Source organism: Mobula hypostoma, chromosome 17, assembly GCF_963921235.1.
Source record: "Mobula hypostoma chromosome 17, sMobHyp1.1, whole genome shotgun sequence".
NCBI lineage: Eukaryota > Metazoa > Chordata > Chondrichthyes > Myliobatiformes > Myliobatidae > Mobula > Mobula hypostoma.
The window spans coordinates 70824640-70838766 of record NC_086113.1 but is presented as its reverse complement, the minus strand read 5'-3'; the positions used below and the strand labels follow the sequence as shown (position 1 = coordinate 70838766).

Genomic DNA, 14127 nt, shown 5'->3' with positions numbered 1-14127 from the left:
CTTTTTTATCTTTTTCCTTTGCTTATTTTATTTTTACACATGTCTGAGCTTATATGAAAATAAAGTATTAAAAATACAACATAGATCTTAACTTATAAATATTAATTAGTCATTTCACTTGCATCTACCTCTACATTTAGAAATTAAATAAACACATTCGAGCAGACTAAATTTTGAATGATTGTTGTCTGGGGCTATGTGAATCAAACCAACATACAGTGTAACTGGAACTATTTGTGTGTATTTAAAAATGGGGACATTACTAATTTTAATACATTTGTCAGATGTTCTTTCTTAATTTTTGATACTGGAACAGTATCTTTATAATAAAATCATTTTTTCTTTCAGGAAACTGAACATTTGAGAAGTGAACAACATCAGATTCATTCCCGTGAAGGTAAAGCCTTCTAGATTTATATTTAAAAATGCATGTACGTAGTATTGGTACAGCTTGAATTCTAATCGGCAGCTGGAGGGTTAACTCCGCAGGAACACCCAGGAGCAATGTTCCTTTCTCCATTCAATTGAGGTATGAAGCACACCAGAGGCAAAAATTTTCAATAAAGAAATGGTCACTGGGATCTGCCGGTCCGTTACAGGTCAAATGCTTAGGCCTGGAGTGTGCCACTGACAATGTGTAAACTGGGAGCTAAATTACTAAAACTGCTGTCCATTTCTGCATCTACAAATAGTACCTAACATCTCCCAAAAAATTCTCTGGTATTTGCAGATATGCATATGTCGTTGTTGTTCCTTTTCATGCCTTGTGGCGCATTGGGTGACATTGTTTGCTGTTTCCTTAGCATTTGTCTTCTTTTCATGAGGCTAAATTGCTAGCTCGACACTCAACCCAACAGGGATGGAAATCATGCAGGGGGACGGCCTGATTGAAATCCAGCAGCAGTCGCCTCGAAGTCCAGTGCTGATGTCACATCACCAACAGTCGCAGATATGCTTATAACTACCAGCAGAGTATCCTCACTGGCAAAGCCTTGCACCAGCCTTACACACTATTCAACCTTGAGATTCATCTCTTAACAGGCAGCCATGAAAGTAAAGACACCCCAAAAAATGTTTAAGACTGTCAAACACCGACTGTAGAGAGATAAAAGAAAATCATGCAAACAGTAAATGTGAGCAAATAGCGTTCTGAACCGAAGTCCACACTGAGAGCCTACCCATCGAGCCTTAGTTCAACAGAGAGCAGAACAACGAGCTGAACCGGCCCGTCCCTTGTCTCTGGTCCTGCACCCTGAGCTTTTCAATCTGGCCCAGATACCAAATCATTGTCCAAACATCAGGTTCTGTTGCTTCGATGTGCTCCAGAACCTGGATCCAGGATCCGATATCCGGCGCCTTGATGAGGCCAGTAGCGGACCTTTCCGATTTGGCGCAGAGCTTAATTTGATGGAACTTCAGTCCTTCCTTGCCCTCGGTGATCGGCCCACTGCATCACTTCGCTTCAGTTCTGTTCCGCTGAAAAGTCTCCAAGTCCAAAGGGAAGCTTTTATCTTTTGTATCTTTGACACATTAAACTCATTCAAGGAAAAACATGGAATCCAAAAATACGGGTGTAACTTCGAGTTCACTTTGAGTGAGGTGCGCGTATATCATAGAGCGTGATGAGGTCTGCCTATTTTTTCAAATAAATTAATTATTTAAATGACGGATAATGGTTAATTAAACTATGACTATACAAGGTCACTCAAACATTATTGAAATATTAAATACACAACAGAAATTACATGTTATTATTTATGATGGTCATTTACCAGAAAAAGTGATTAAGTTTCAGAGTTAAACACATTATTCCTTTGCAATTTTGATTACATTTTTAAAGACAAGTAACGATATTAAAGATAAATATCCAATGAAACTATTTAATCATTCTCAGGAGTTAGACATTCAACAAAGTATGTTTACTTTCCACACAGCTATTTTGTAACATATTTGCCTTTCAGATGATTACAGAAATTATCAACCACCAGTCCAATCCTCTTTCTGTTCTGTGGGGAAGAATGTTTGTAATCGATCCAGGGAAGGATTGAGAGTAACATTTTCAGATGAAATTCCGATTTAAAACAATAAGGTCAGCAGTAGAAATACCCCTGAAGATGACAGTGCCAGCTGTCACAAATCCAGAATGCCTTCCACCAAGAAACATCATCTTGTGATCAACAAAATAAAGCATCAGCTGGCTTTACTGAACACATCAGTACAGAAATTACAGGCAACAAGGGTTCAGAAAGACAATCAAAGTTAACCAGAGCCAACATGGAATATATTGACAAGAGATTAGAAGCGACAAAAACAAGCAGTTTAAATTCTTTGCAGCCAAGTTATAATGGAAAGGTAACAGACACAGTTCATTTAACAAAGTTAATTTTTCCAAAGTGCAGTTGTCTGCAGCCTATACTGTACTAGACAATAAGGTTGTCTTCAGCATGAGGAGACTAATGTATATGAGAAATACTGTAAGAAGTTATTTGATTGTATTCATGTTCATACCCTCCCCCTTAATTCAGACTATGTGAGGCACTACATTTCTCACCATGGCTTTACAATAACTTTGAGGTTTTGAAACCAGGAGATAACCTGTGTACATCACATAACCAAAGCCCCAGGTCAGACTGATTCTAGTGATTTATGTTTTCAACAAAACTTCAAAGGTGATTTTGGGCAAAAACTTGATTGGCTGATATTCATCGGTACCTTATGATGTCATGAAAAGTTCCTTAAAAACTCCCTTTCGTGAAAGCAAGATATGTTGAGGTTCAGGTGACATCACCAGAGCAAATATGATGGATTCAGAGGAACTGGGAGAATGGGAGACAGGGTAGGTGAAGAATTATTAAAATAGCTGTGGGAGTCAGGAGCTTTGACACTGATGTTAGTAGCTGGTTTCTCTCCTGAAATTGTGAGATAAAGATTCAGAAAAGGAAGGAAGATTTAAATGCTGATCTTGTGAAGTTGAACCTGTGGTGCTAAGTGGCAATAAGAGGAAAGTTTGTGGCAAGTACAGAGAACTAAAGATGGGAGGCTTTTCAAAGAATAAAAAAAAGTGTTGGGGGTTTCTTAAAGGAAACAAAGAGGGTAGGAAGAGTTCATAAAATGTCATTGATAGGTGAGATCCTCAAGCACTTTAATTTGTGTGTGAAAGGCAGAGGGCTTGTTAGAGTGATGTCTGGTGTTAGCACATGTGGTAAATAACTTCAAATGACTTCAGCAATCAGCCTTTATTACACAGTACTGATCCCATTCCACTTTAACACGCGATTCACGGCTTTCTGTGCACCTGTAGTTTCTGTTGCTTCTGTTCTCTCAATTGTCACATGCAACTTTCAGTGAAGGCGACTCTGACAAATTGCACTGTTTCTCCCTGGGGTGAAGGGTTTATGAATGGTTGCGATCATGGTCGAGTGCTGTCCTGGGTCTCCAGGGTTCTTGACCTGACATTCCCTGACTTCAACATCTACCAGTTCAGCTCTTCGTCGTGTTCATGATACCTAGCGATTCCATAACCACTGACCTGAACAGGTCCAAGTGTGAGTGCCGATTTTAAAATTACTCACCCACTTCAGCCGCTGAGATTGCTGGCCCACACGATGGGTCGCAAGAAGGAATCCCTCTCCTGACACCAAATGTTGCATGAATGTCGTCACAGAGGGAAGTACTGGTCGGTATGAAGCAGTCCCTTTATTTGATAAACTATCACAAATAAGCTGACAGATTTTGGAGTCACGAGAGGGAGGGAGAGGAGAGCGAAGGAGAGAGACCCTTTCGGAGCAAGAGATCTGCTTGACCCAGCAATACACAACATTTTATGTGCCAAACATCAAAGAAATTTCAGGACAATTCTAACAATGCTTCCTTTGAACTACATTTAACAGTTTCAAATACCTGGATCTTCCCACCAACACACCTCCCTGTTCACACCTGTATTACACACACCCAAATGTACATCAGTCACAAATTTACATGTCCATTCTTCCAATTACTTGGTTCATGGACCTCTGGGTGAAGCTTTAGTGGATTACTGTACACAGGCCTGATTCCCCACAACCAAGGAAGGATGTGATTGTACTGGAGAAGGTGCAAAGAAGATTCATTGGGATATTGTCAGACAGAATAGGCTAGGTTTGCTTTCTTAAGACTGGCAATGGGTGGGCTGAAGGACTAGGTAGCTGGTATGGGTACACAAAATTAAAAGACTATAGCTCGTATGAAGAACTTCTAATCTTTGGAGAGGTGTGAGGGCATTGATTTAAGAACAGGGATAAAAGATTTGAGGAAGAACTTTTCTTTTACCTGAAATCTGGAACACACCACCTGAGAGGAAGATAGAGGCAAGTACAATCATAGCATATAAGAGATATTTCGATAGGCACTTGAGATATCATGGCGCTGAATGGTACGGGCTGGATGCTAGGAAATGGGTTTAGTAAAGGTAGGAAGGTAATGACTAGCATAGACATGAGTTCAGGCTCATTTCCATGTTGTGTGACCCTGTGACAGTATATTGTCAAACACGCTGCCTGTTGCTTAAAAGTAAATAGTTGATGTAGAAATTTTCATTCTCAATCATTTTGGAGATTTTTAAAATTCAACTGAAAATGTATTTCATTTCCTTTTCTGAATCCATTCTGTACTTGATTTTGCAATGACTTCACTGTTCTGACTTACTCTTCCTGAGATGTTTATTTAACAAATTTTTTCAGAGTGATTGGTTCAGGAGTTAAACAATGTTTGATTTGTTGACATAAATCCCAAGAGTCTATATTGTGCTGGATTTGCCCCCTTTTAAAGTATCTTCCTGTGCATGAGCTCATGGGAACTAAGTGAATATTAGACATTGTAACTAAAGATGGACTCCTCTTCACAGTGGTCATATAAATTAAGATTTGCCATGTTTCAGAACTGATATTATTTGAATGCATCTGGCAAACTAAGTATACTTCAGCTATTTTGTTATAACCACTCGCAGTGGTATTATTTGATTTGAATGGGTAATTTCCATCAGTTGACAGGCTTATCAGCTGTGGGTATTCCTCACATTTGCAAAGAAGTGTCCAAATGATGTAACATAAATTAGAAATGGTGATTTTTAAATGAACTCGGAATCTCTTGTACATGTAAACACATTGTAACTATATTTCTCCTTTTACCAACAGACAACTCTGCATAAATTGCCTGAAGTAGATCAAAGTGGTGATTATAATCCTCGAATTCCATTGGGGCTCAGATCTGGCAGCTCTGCAAACGTTTCCCCACACTTGCAGAATTTACTTGATCTGGTGGACCGACACTGGAGTGGTTCAAATTCACTCCACACAAACCAGAGGTTCCTTAGTAAGTTGTCTTCCTTTATGAACAGCTAGGTAATCCCCCAGGGTTGAGGTCAAGAGATAAAATTCACAAGTTATCAACTCTTGGTAATATTGATTAGACTTTAAATGAAGCATGATTTTGAGGCAACAAATTTTTATTGAACATTTGAATAAAACTAACTTGTAAAGTTCATTCAGAAAACTAAAACTAAGTAAGCAGATGATGAGGAGAAACCAGAGACCAAAGTTTGTTCACAGTTGTTTTCTGAATAACTTACAAAAGGAGAAAAAAAGAAGATGCTTGGTTTAGATTTAGAGTTACAATTGCCTTGTCTCATCGATACAACAAAATAACATTCGTAATGCTACTCCATATCTTATTTATAAGCAAATTTTAAAAAACACTGGATGTATCGAATGACAACTGAAGTGCTATCCTAGAACTTCCAAATCGCTGCAAATTTATTTTGGACCAGTGATTCATTTTTTCTTTGTTGCCATATACTCTCCTATAGACTCTGCTGAAGAACTGCTCTTCAATGCGCTGGACACAATGGCCATTTTAAAAATTCAAAGCCTGGAACCAAAGGTTAAAGTGTTAACAGAAGAGAACAGATCTCTGCTGACCAGAACAGCCTCTGGCCTAGACACTGCAGATTTCCCATGCATTAAACATCAATTATCTCAGAAAGAGGATGATTTGGTAAGCATCATTTAATCCTGTGTCCACCACTTCCACTGCCACAAATCAATTTGTAAAATATAATCTGGCGTTACAGAAACCTGTTAACTCATTTTATTGAAAAAGAATGTGTGATAGATCCAAGAGTGGTTCTGCAGAAAACACAATGGATACTTAATGCTGGGGGGGGGGGGAGATTTTGCAGTCAACCTCTAAAATTCTTCAGCTCTTCCTCCACACGGAGATCTCTATGTTGTTGTAATTCTGACCCTTGTGCAATATCTTCTTCATTCATTCCATTAGTAGTTTTCAGCTCCCTGTTGCAAAAATGCTGAAATTCTCTCCCTAAGCTTTACCTTTTTATTTCCTTCAAAACCACATTCTCTAAAATCTACCTTTTGACCAACCTTTTGGTCTCAGATCAAGCATTACAGCTTAAAGTCTGTTTAATAATGCTCCTTTCCAGAGGCTTTGGATGTCTCATTGTGGTGTTGTTTCAACTTGTTATGAGACAAATGTCTCAAATTTTAAACTATTTTATTTCAATGAAGCTTAAACTTCCCAAGAAGCATGCCAATTTCAAATCTTCTTTCAGAAATTTCCTTTACAACTAGAGGCACGGTGGTAAAGCAAATTATACAGGATTTGCACTGTGATCTCTGATATTTAAAATATTGGTAAAATATGTATCTTATAGGGAAGAATGAAAAATGTATATTTTTCTGCACTGTAAAAAGTCATGTGTCTTTTTCATATCTCAAGTCTGAAAAAGTTCTAAAGATTGACTTTGATATTTGCTGTTGACTACGGAAACAGTGACATCTAGTTTTAATACCTTTTGAAGGAATCTTTAAATGGGAAGTTTGAAAAACTGATCGAGGAAAACAACAAGCTACATTCTCAGTTAAAGAGTTCAGAACTTGTGAATTGTGCTCGACTTCAACAACGCAACAGTAGGCCTCTTTTTCTCATTTAAAATGTTTCTGTAGATAGATTAAGAGATGAAAATAGAAAATGCAGGAAATATCTCAGCAAGTCAAGCAGTTTCAATGGACGGAGGTAAAGAGTCATTCTGGCTAATGATATGTCATGAAAATTGGAAAGTTTTGCAATTGTAAGTTGGAGAGAAAATGAAGGGGTGGAGCTAAGGGAAGAGTTTGTGATCGGGTGGAGATGGAAGGTGTCTGAAATGACACAAGTATTGTTCGTCTGAGCAAAGGCAGTAAAAACTCAATCATAACAGATCTGGCTTCAGGACAAGTAACTATTCCAGTAACAATGAAAAATGAGGAAACGTGAAGATAGTTGAGGAAAACAACGCTGCAAATACACACCATTCAGACAGAGTTTGTGGAGGGTTTATGGTTGTACACCAAGCTAATGATTCCATTTGATGACCAGTAATGAAATTCTGGTTAAAAAGGCTAATTATTTGAAATTGTTCAATAGATTTCAATAGGTACATTTAATATACATCCCGAAATTTTTTATTCACAAGCATCCATGAGAACAGAGGAGTGCCCCAAACAATGAACGACAGTTAAATGTTAGTAACGTGAAACCCCCCCCCCCCCCCACTGTCCCATGCACAAGCAGCAGCAATTTACATCTTGTTGTCTTGTATTTCGATGTTCTTATGTACAAATCCAGATTTCCCATTTGGTTTTGTTAACCACCTACTACACAATAGAAATATTTTGGGAAAATTCAAAAAATTAAGGATTTTGGAATGAATTATTGTGGTAAAAATGTAAATGTATAATAGCCGTGCCACTTCAAAACCTCTGCCGCTAATTGTTATTTTAATGTTTACCCACCAAAGGTCAATGTTGCTTGACAGAGATTTAACCTAAATATCAACCAAAATGATCAATGATTCCTGTAAAACGATGAAACAGTTTCTGTTTGGCTACTCTCTCAGAGGAACTGCACAGAGAAAATGACAGACTCAATTTGGAAGCAGAATATTTGCATCAGCAATATGAAGACTACATTAAATTACAGGACACTGTCTCGATGTTACAAGAGAGTCATAGGTAATAAAAACATAGAAAACAATTGAGGTATTTCAGAAAAAGCATCTATTTGAAAATAAGGAGAGATATGTTAATATCTAATATTTTATTCAGAATCTAGGGTGTCAAAAGTAGTAAGCAATGTGATGAAATTTCAATATATATTACTTTATTTGTTTCTTAACCTCTTTGCTCCTTAAAATACTGTACATAAAGAGTATTCAAATTGCTGCATTTCATAATTTCTGCTGACATTTTTGTTATCTGTCGTATTGTGAAAATAACTTTAAACTGTTCTTTCATAATTTATCAGAAATTTCTCTGAAACTGTATAATTTGCTCATTAAAAAGCTGAAGTGGAAATCAACCATGTGAAGGCATCACTAATTCGAGGTGCTGTTTTATTTTGAGGCTCCTTTCTCCTCAAGGCATTTACTTTCAAGAGCACTGCAGTCCCACCAGAGCTATTTGCAAGGCCAGGTTGAGTACAAACAACTGTAGAGATAAAAAGGGAAAGACGACAGGAAAGGGAGAATAAGCAAATAGAATATTCCAGCTTAAAGGAGAACCCAGAAATCTAGTCTCTTCTCATTTGCCATTACATGGCTGGCATTTGGGGCAGCAATGAATGTCCTTCATCTCTGGGGTGCTCACAGCTTCCTTCATCATATCAGGAGCTTCCTCTCGGTTTTCCCTGCTGACAGCCATGCAAGTCCCTGGTGGAGACTCAGACGGAGGATTCTGCATTGCTGTTTCCGTAACAATTATGTTTTACCAGTCAGGGTGTTAGATCTGAGTGGAATTCCTCACCCCGGAGGACCAATAGACCATTCTTAGTCTGGACTCTGCCTTTTGACCTGTCTGGCATGGACAGTCCTACCAAAAGCCAAAGCATAAAGCTCTGACCCCAGCCAACGTACTGTAGCTCTCAGGGTAACTGAGGTTGTGGTCTTCTTCGAGGAAAAACTAGCAGGCTCAAGGATAAAGGGGGGAACATTTCTTGGATGCAAAGAATGTGAGTGAAAGACTTAATGAGTACTTTGCTTCAGTATTTACCAAAGAAAAGGATATGGAGGACCAGGAGATCAGTGCTGAGTGTATCAGTATGATAGGCTGTTTAGAAGTCACTGAAGAGGAAGTGTTAACCCTCCTAATGAGTATAATAGTGGAAATGTCCCCAGGGCCTGATGGGTTTTTGCCAGGTTATTGAGGAAGGCAAGGGATGAGATTGTTCTCTACAGGGGCGGTCTGGAGCACTAATGAGTGGCTTACGTGTACCTCTATTTAAGAAGGGAATAAGAGATAATCCTGGGAACTATAGACTGGTGAGTCTCAGGTCAGTTGTCAGGAATCTGCTGGAGTATATTCTTAGTGAAAGGATATATGAGTATTTGGAAACCCATGCTTAATTAGGGCTGAGCCAGCATGGATTTGCACAGGGCAGGCGATATCTTACCAACTTAATTGATGTTTTTGATAAAGTGATGAGAAAGATATGTGAGTGGATGTTGTGTACATGGATTTTAGTAAGGCACTAAGTCCCTCTTGGGATGCTAATCCAGAAGGTTAAGATGGATGGGGTCTGTGGCAAATTGGCTCTTTGGATTCACAACTGGCTTACGCATAGAAGATGGAAGGTAGTGGTTGAAGGGGCTCGTTCGAAATGGAGGCCTGTAATTTTTGATTTCTGCAGAATCTGTGTTGGGACCTCTGCTGTTTGTGATGTGTGTAAATGACATGGGTGAAATTGTAGTTGGTGGGTTAGTAAGTTTGTGGATGATAGCAAGGTTGGTGGAGTTGTGGATAGTATAGAAGACTAACAAAGAATATAGCATAATATAGATCAGTTGCAAATATGGACAGAGAAATGGCAGATGGATTTTAACCCAGATAAATATGAGGTGTTGTACCTTGGTAGGGCAAATGCAAGGAGACAGTCTCCTGTTCAGGGCAAGATCCTGAACAGTGTTGCTGAGCAGAGAGATCTTGGGGTGCTTGTTCATAGCTCCTTGAATTTGGCTACACAGGTCGGTAAGATGGTTACAAAGTCTCATAGAATGTTTCCATTTATTACTAGAGTCATTGAGTTGAAAAGTCATGAGTTGTAACTTTATAAAACTCTGGTTAGGCCAAAGCCGGAGAATTACATACAGCTTTGGTCTCCCCACAATAGGAAAAATTTTGGGGCTTTGGAAAGGATCTAGAAGAGATTGATCAGTGGCACTGGATGACTCCGGACCTGCTGGAAGTGTACGATGTTATGCGTCTGACAGGAGTTATCAGACCCCAGTACCCTCATTTTCAAGCAGAGGGGACAGGGATATCATCAGGAATTAGAGATAGAATAAAGGCTGGGAGATTCAGATTCATCGGATTGCTGTTACCACTGAACATGGCAAATCAAATAGCAGCTACTGTTGTTACCCTTTTGTGATCTGCTTCAACTTCTCTGATGAAAGTAAATTTTATATTTGGAAGTACAGTTGTAGGTTTCTAGTGTCAGTGCTATTTCTGTTTTGTTATTCTGTTCATTTATTTGTTATCTTTTTTTTAGAGCTATTATATCCTCAAATAGTTACTTAAAAGAGCTGCTGAACGCAAGTTCTACTCACCAGAGGAAAGGCATGTCAGATCTTGACTCTCGGCACACAGAAGCATTGAGCAAACTGTTGTTAGATCAACCCTCGTTGTTCAAATAGAGCCATCACAGAGATAGGGATATAGTGCAATGAAAGTGCCTTTAGTACATTAGTGGTCACCAACCTTTTTAAGCCCAAGATCCCCTACCTCAACCTCAGTGAAAGGCAAGATCTACCTACTAAATCATTTAGAGAAAAAACAGCTCAGATCGTATTGCCAATTTGAGGCCTTTTATTTGGGCGAATTGTATTTGAATTACACAAAATACTTTTGTCAAACTTTCAAATTAATTCAAACAAGAAAGCACTGTAACTAGCATATCAAACAGGCCATAGCTGTCTTTCTTTAAGAATGTTACAAAACTTCACACATTTAATTCTAAGGTTCATTATTTAATTTTATTTCAACATGAAAAATAAATGAATAAAAATTGACTGTTGCACTCAGTGTGATGACTGGGGCTGAATACTTTCTGCTAGTTCCCTGAAATTTGGCTCATAACTACAGACAGCCAGTCTGAGACAGTCTGTGAGGTGTAGGGTTGCCAACTGTCCCGTATTCCCCCCGCTAAGGTAGAACGTTCCTATGAAACCTTTCATGCCGAAATGCTTTACGCCGAAGAAGCAATTACCATTAATTTATATGGAAAAAAATTTTGAGCGTTCCCAGACCCAAAAAAAAAACCTACCAAATCATACCAAATAACACATAAAACCTAAAATAACACTAACATATAGTAAAAGCAGGAATGATATGATAAATACACAGCCTATATAAAGCAGAAATAATGAAAATTAAGCCAAAAGTTGGGTAAAGAGATCGGCACGTATGCGCATGCACACACAGGTGCCCGCACAAAGCTTCATGTTCTTGGTAGTCTTTCTCGGGGTAAACACAAATACAGTATCCCAGGATTTGACTGCTACTTTTGTCCTTTATTTGGGAGTGAGAAAGTTGGCAACTCTAAGGAGGTGGCTGTCAGTAAGTCAGCACCTGTACTTAGATTTAATAATTTTCATCTGTGAAAATGCAATTTCACATAGATAAGTTGACCCGAAGTAGGCACTGACGTTTAGTGGTATAAAACCAACGCGCACACCGCGCATTGCTCGGTCCCATCAGTAGTAATTGCCACCAGTTTATGAATGGGGTTGTCATTTTCATGGGCATATTTTTTTAAACTCATTGTAAATATCCTCACCTCTCGTTCTTTCCTTTAATTGCAAAAGAGTGAGGAAGTCCTCCTTTGTTGTAAAATCCTGGAAAGCCATTCTGACAGATACAGCAAGCTGAGCTGTTTGCATTACATCCAGGGATTCATCGAACTGTAGTGAAAAATATTCACGTCCTCTGACGGTGACTCTACTCTCCTTGTCACTGTTGCAGGGCCAAGCAGTATATTACGTATTGCGGTTGTGATGCCGTTTTTGTTTTCAAAGTCATTAAAAACAGTCTCTGCGGTAATGACCATTGCTTCCTTGAATAAATCACCATCTGTAAAAGGCTTCTTGTGTTTAGCCAAAAGGTGACTTACACGAAATGATGCTTCCATAGCAACCTTATTTTGAGCAGCATGTTTTGTGGAAAACGATTGCTGGGCCTTCAATCCTGATTTCAATTCCTCAACTTGCCAGGCACGAATTGTGCTCTTTGGGGGGTAGGTGTCTTTAAATTCCTGGTGGTTGGTGTTGTGGAGCTGCTCCAGATTCCCTCTTTTAGTCAGTGCTTGTGTTTGGTGGCACAACAAACATACACACTTCTCTTTCACCAAGGCAAATAGAAATTCCTCTTCCCATTCTGGATGGAATTTGTACGTTTTCGCCTTCTTTCGTGGAGCCTCCACTACGCTATCAGGATATCACAAGCGATTGCCGATTGTGTTGTCTCTGATCTGAGCCGACATTTACGTGCCGGGCGGCACCTAATTAATTAACTTGTTTATTTTGGCTTTTTTTCATAAAGATGTACTGTGTGCATCCTGACTACCGCTGTACCCCTGCATGCTTCACGGCCCGGAGGTTGGGGACTACTGCCGTATATTGATGTTTGCGACAGTCTGTACTCTTATCTAATTTAATTGGTCACTTTGATGCAGCACAGGCTACGCTGAAAACACGGTGCATGGCGGGGAAGCTACGCACATGCGCACAGGGCAGAACGAACAGAACTAAACCCCCGCAACCCGGAAACAATCTCTCTTTACAAACAGCTTTTCAGTGAAAATATTGCTATATTACCATTATCCTAATTAGTATTACTTACTTTTATAATGCTCACATTACAACAGTATTTGTGTATTTATTTTTGATTTTTCTTCGGGAACTACTGGGAAAGTCTCAAAGATCGACCGGTTGGCGACCCCTGTAGTACAGGAACTCATTTTAGTCGTGTAACTTCATGAAAAATACGCAATTCTAAATAAATTAATCTTTGTAGGAAATTGTACACGAGCAAAACCTTAATTATTTTTAGTACAAATAAAACCCTTTGTCAAAATTTAAAGTTGGTCTCCAATAAATATGCTGTGCTAATGCTCGACCACCTTGAACTAAATACATTGCATTGGAGAATAAGCAGAGTTAACATTGGAGACAACACACATCAAAGTTGCTGGTGAACGCAGCAGGCCAGGCAGCATCTCTAGGAAGAGGTACAGTCAACGTTTCAGGCCAAAACCCTTCGTCAGGACTAACTGAAGGAAGAGTGAGTAAGAGATTTGAAAGTGTGAGGGGGAGGGGGAGATGCAAAATGATAGGAGAAGACAGGAGGGGGAGGGATAGATCCGAGAGCTGGACAGGTGATTGGCAAAAGGGGATACGAGAGGATCATGGGACAGGAGGCCTAGGGAGAAGGAAAATGGGGAGGGGGGAAAAACCCAGAGGATGGGCAAGGGGTATAGTCAGAGGGACAGAGGGAGAAAAAGGAGAGAGAGAGAGAAAGAATGTGTGTATATAAATAACGGATGGGGTACGAAGGGGAGATGGGGCATTAGCGGAAGTTAGAGAAGTCAATGTTCATGCCATCAGGTTGGAGGCTACCCAGATGGAATATAAGGTACTGTTCCTCCAGCCTGAGTGTGGCTTCATCTTTACAGTAGAGGAGGCCATGGATAGACATATGAGAATGGGAATGGGATGTGGAATTATAATGTGTGGCCACTGGGAGATCCTGCTTTCTCTGGCGGCCAGACTGTAGGTGTTCAGCAAAGCGGTCTCCCAGTCTGCATCGGGTCTCGCCGATATATAGAAGGCCACATCGGGAGCACCGGACGCAGTATATCACCCCAGCCGACTCACAGGTGAAGTGTTGCCTCACCTGGAAGGACTGTTTGGGGCCCTGAATGGTGGTAAGGGAGGAAGTGTAAGGGCATGTGTAGCACTTGTTCCGCTTACAAGGATAAGTGTCAAGAGGGAGATCAGTGGGGAGGGATGGGGGGGGGACGAATGGACAAGGGAGTCGCATA

General features: G+C 39.7%; 1 protein-coding gene across 4 annotated transcripts in view; it reads left to right on the top strand.

Annotated features, from left to right (window-relative positions):
* LOC134358112 (centrosomal protein of 72 kDa-like) overlaps positions 1-8394 on the top strand; it is a 37039-nt gene extending 28645 nt beyond the window's left edge. For 3 of the 4 annotated variants that reach the window (XR_010020809.1, XR_010020808.1, XR_010020807.1), the window contains 5 exons: positions 349-397; positions 5172-5349; positions 5843-6030; positions 6854-6962; positions 7832-8394. Coding sequence is in view for 1 of the 4 variants with exons in the window: in XM_063070108.1 (XP_062926178.1) it covers positions 2275-2352; positions 5172-5349; positions 5843-6030; positions 6854-6962; positions 7832-7857 (579 nt within the window). In the remaining 3 variants the exon portion in view is untranslated. Of the gene's footprint in view, positions 1-348; positions 398-1961; positions 2353-5171; positions 5350-5842; positions 6031-6853; positions 6963-7831 lie in introns of all 4 variants that reach the window. The other variant, XM_063070108.1, reaches the window with a different exon arrangement.
* The last annotated feature ends 5733 nt before the right edge of the window (positions 8395-14127 follow it).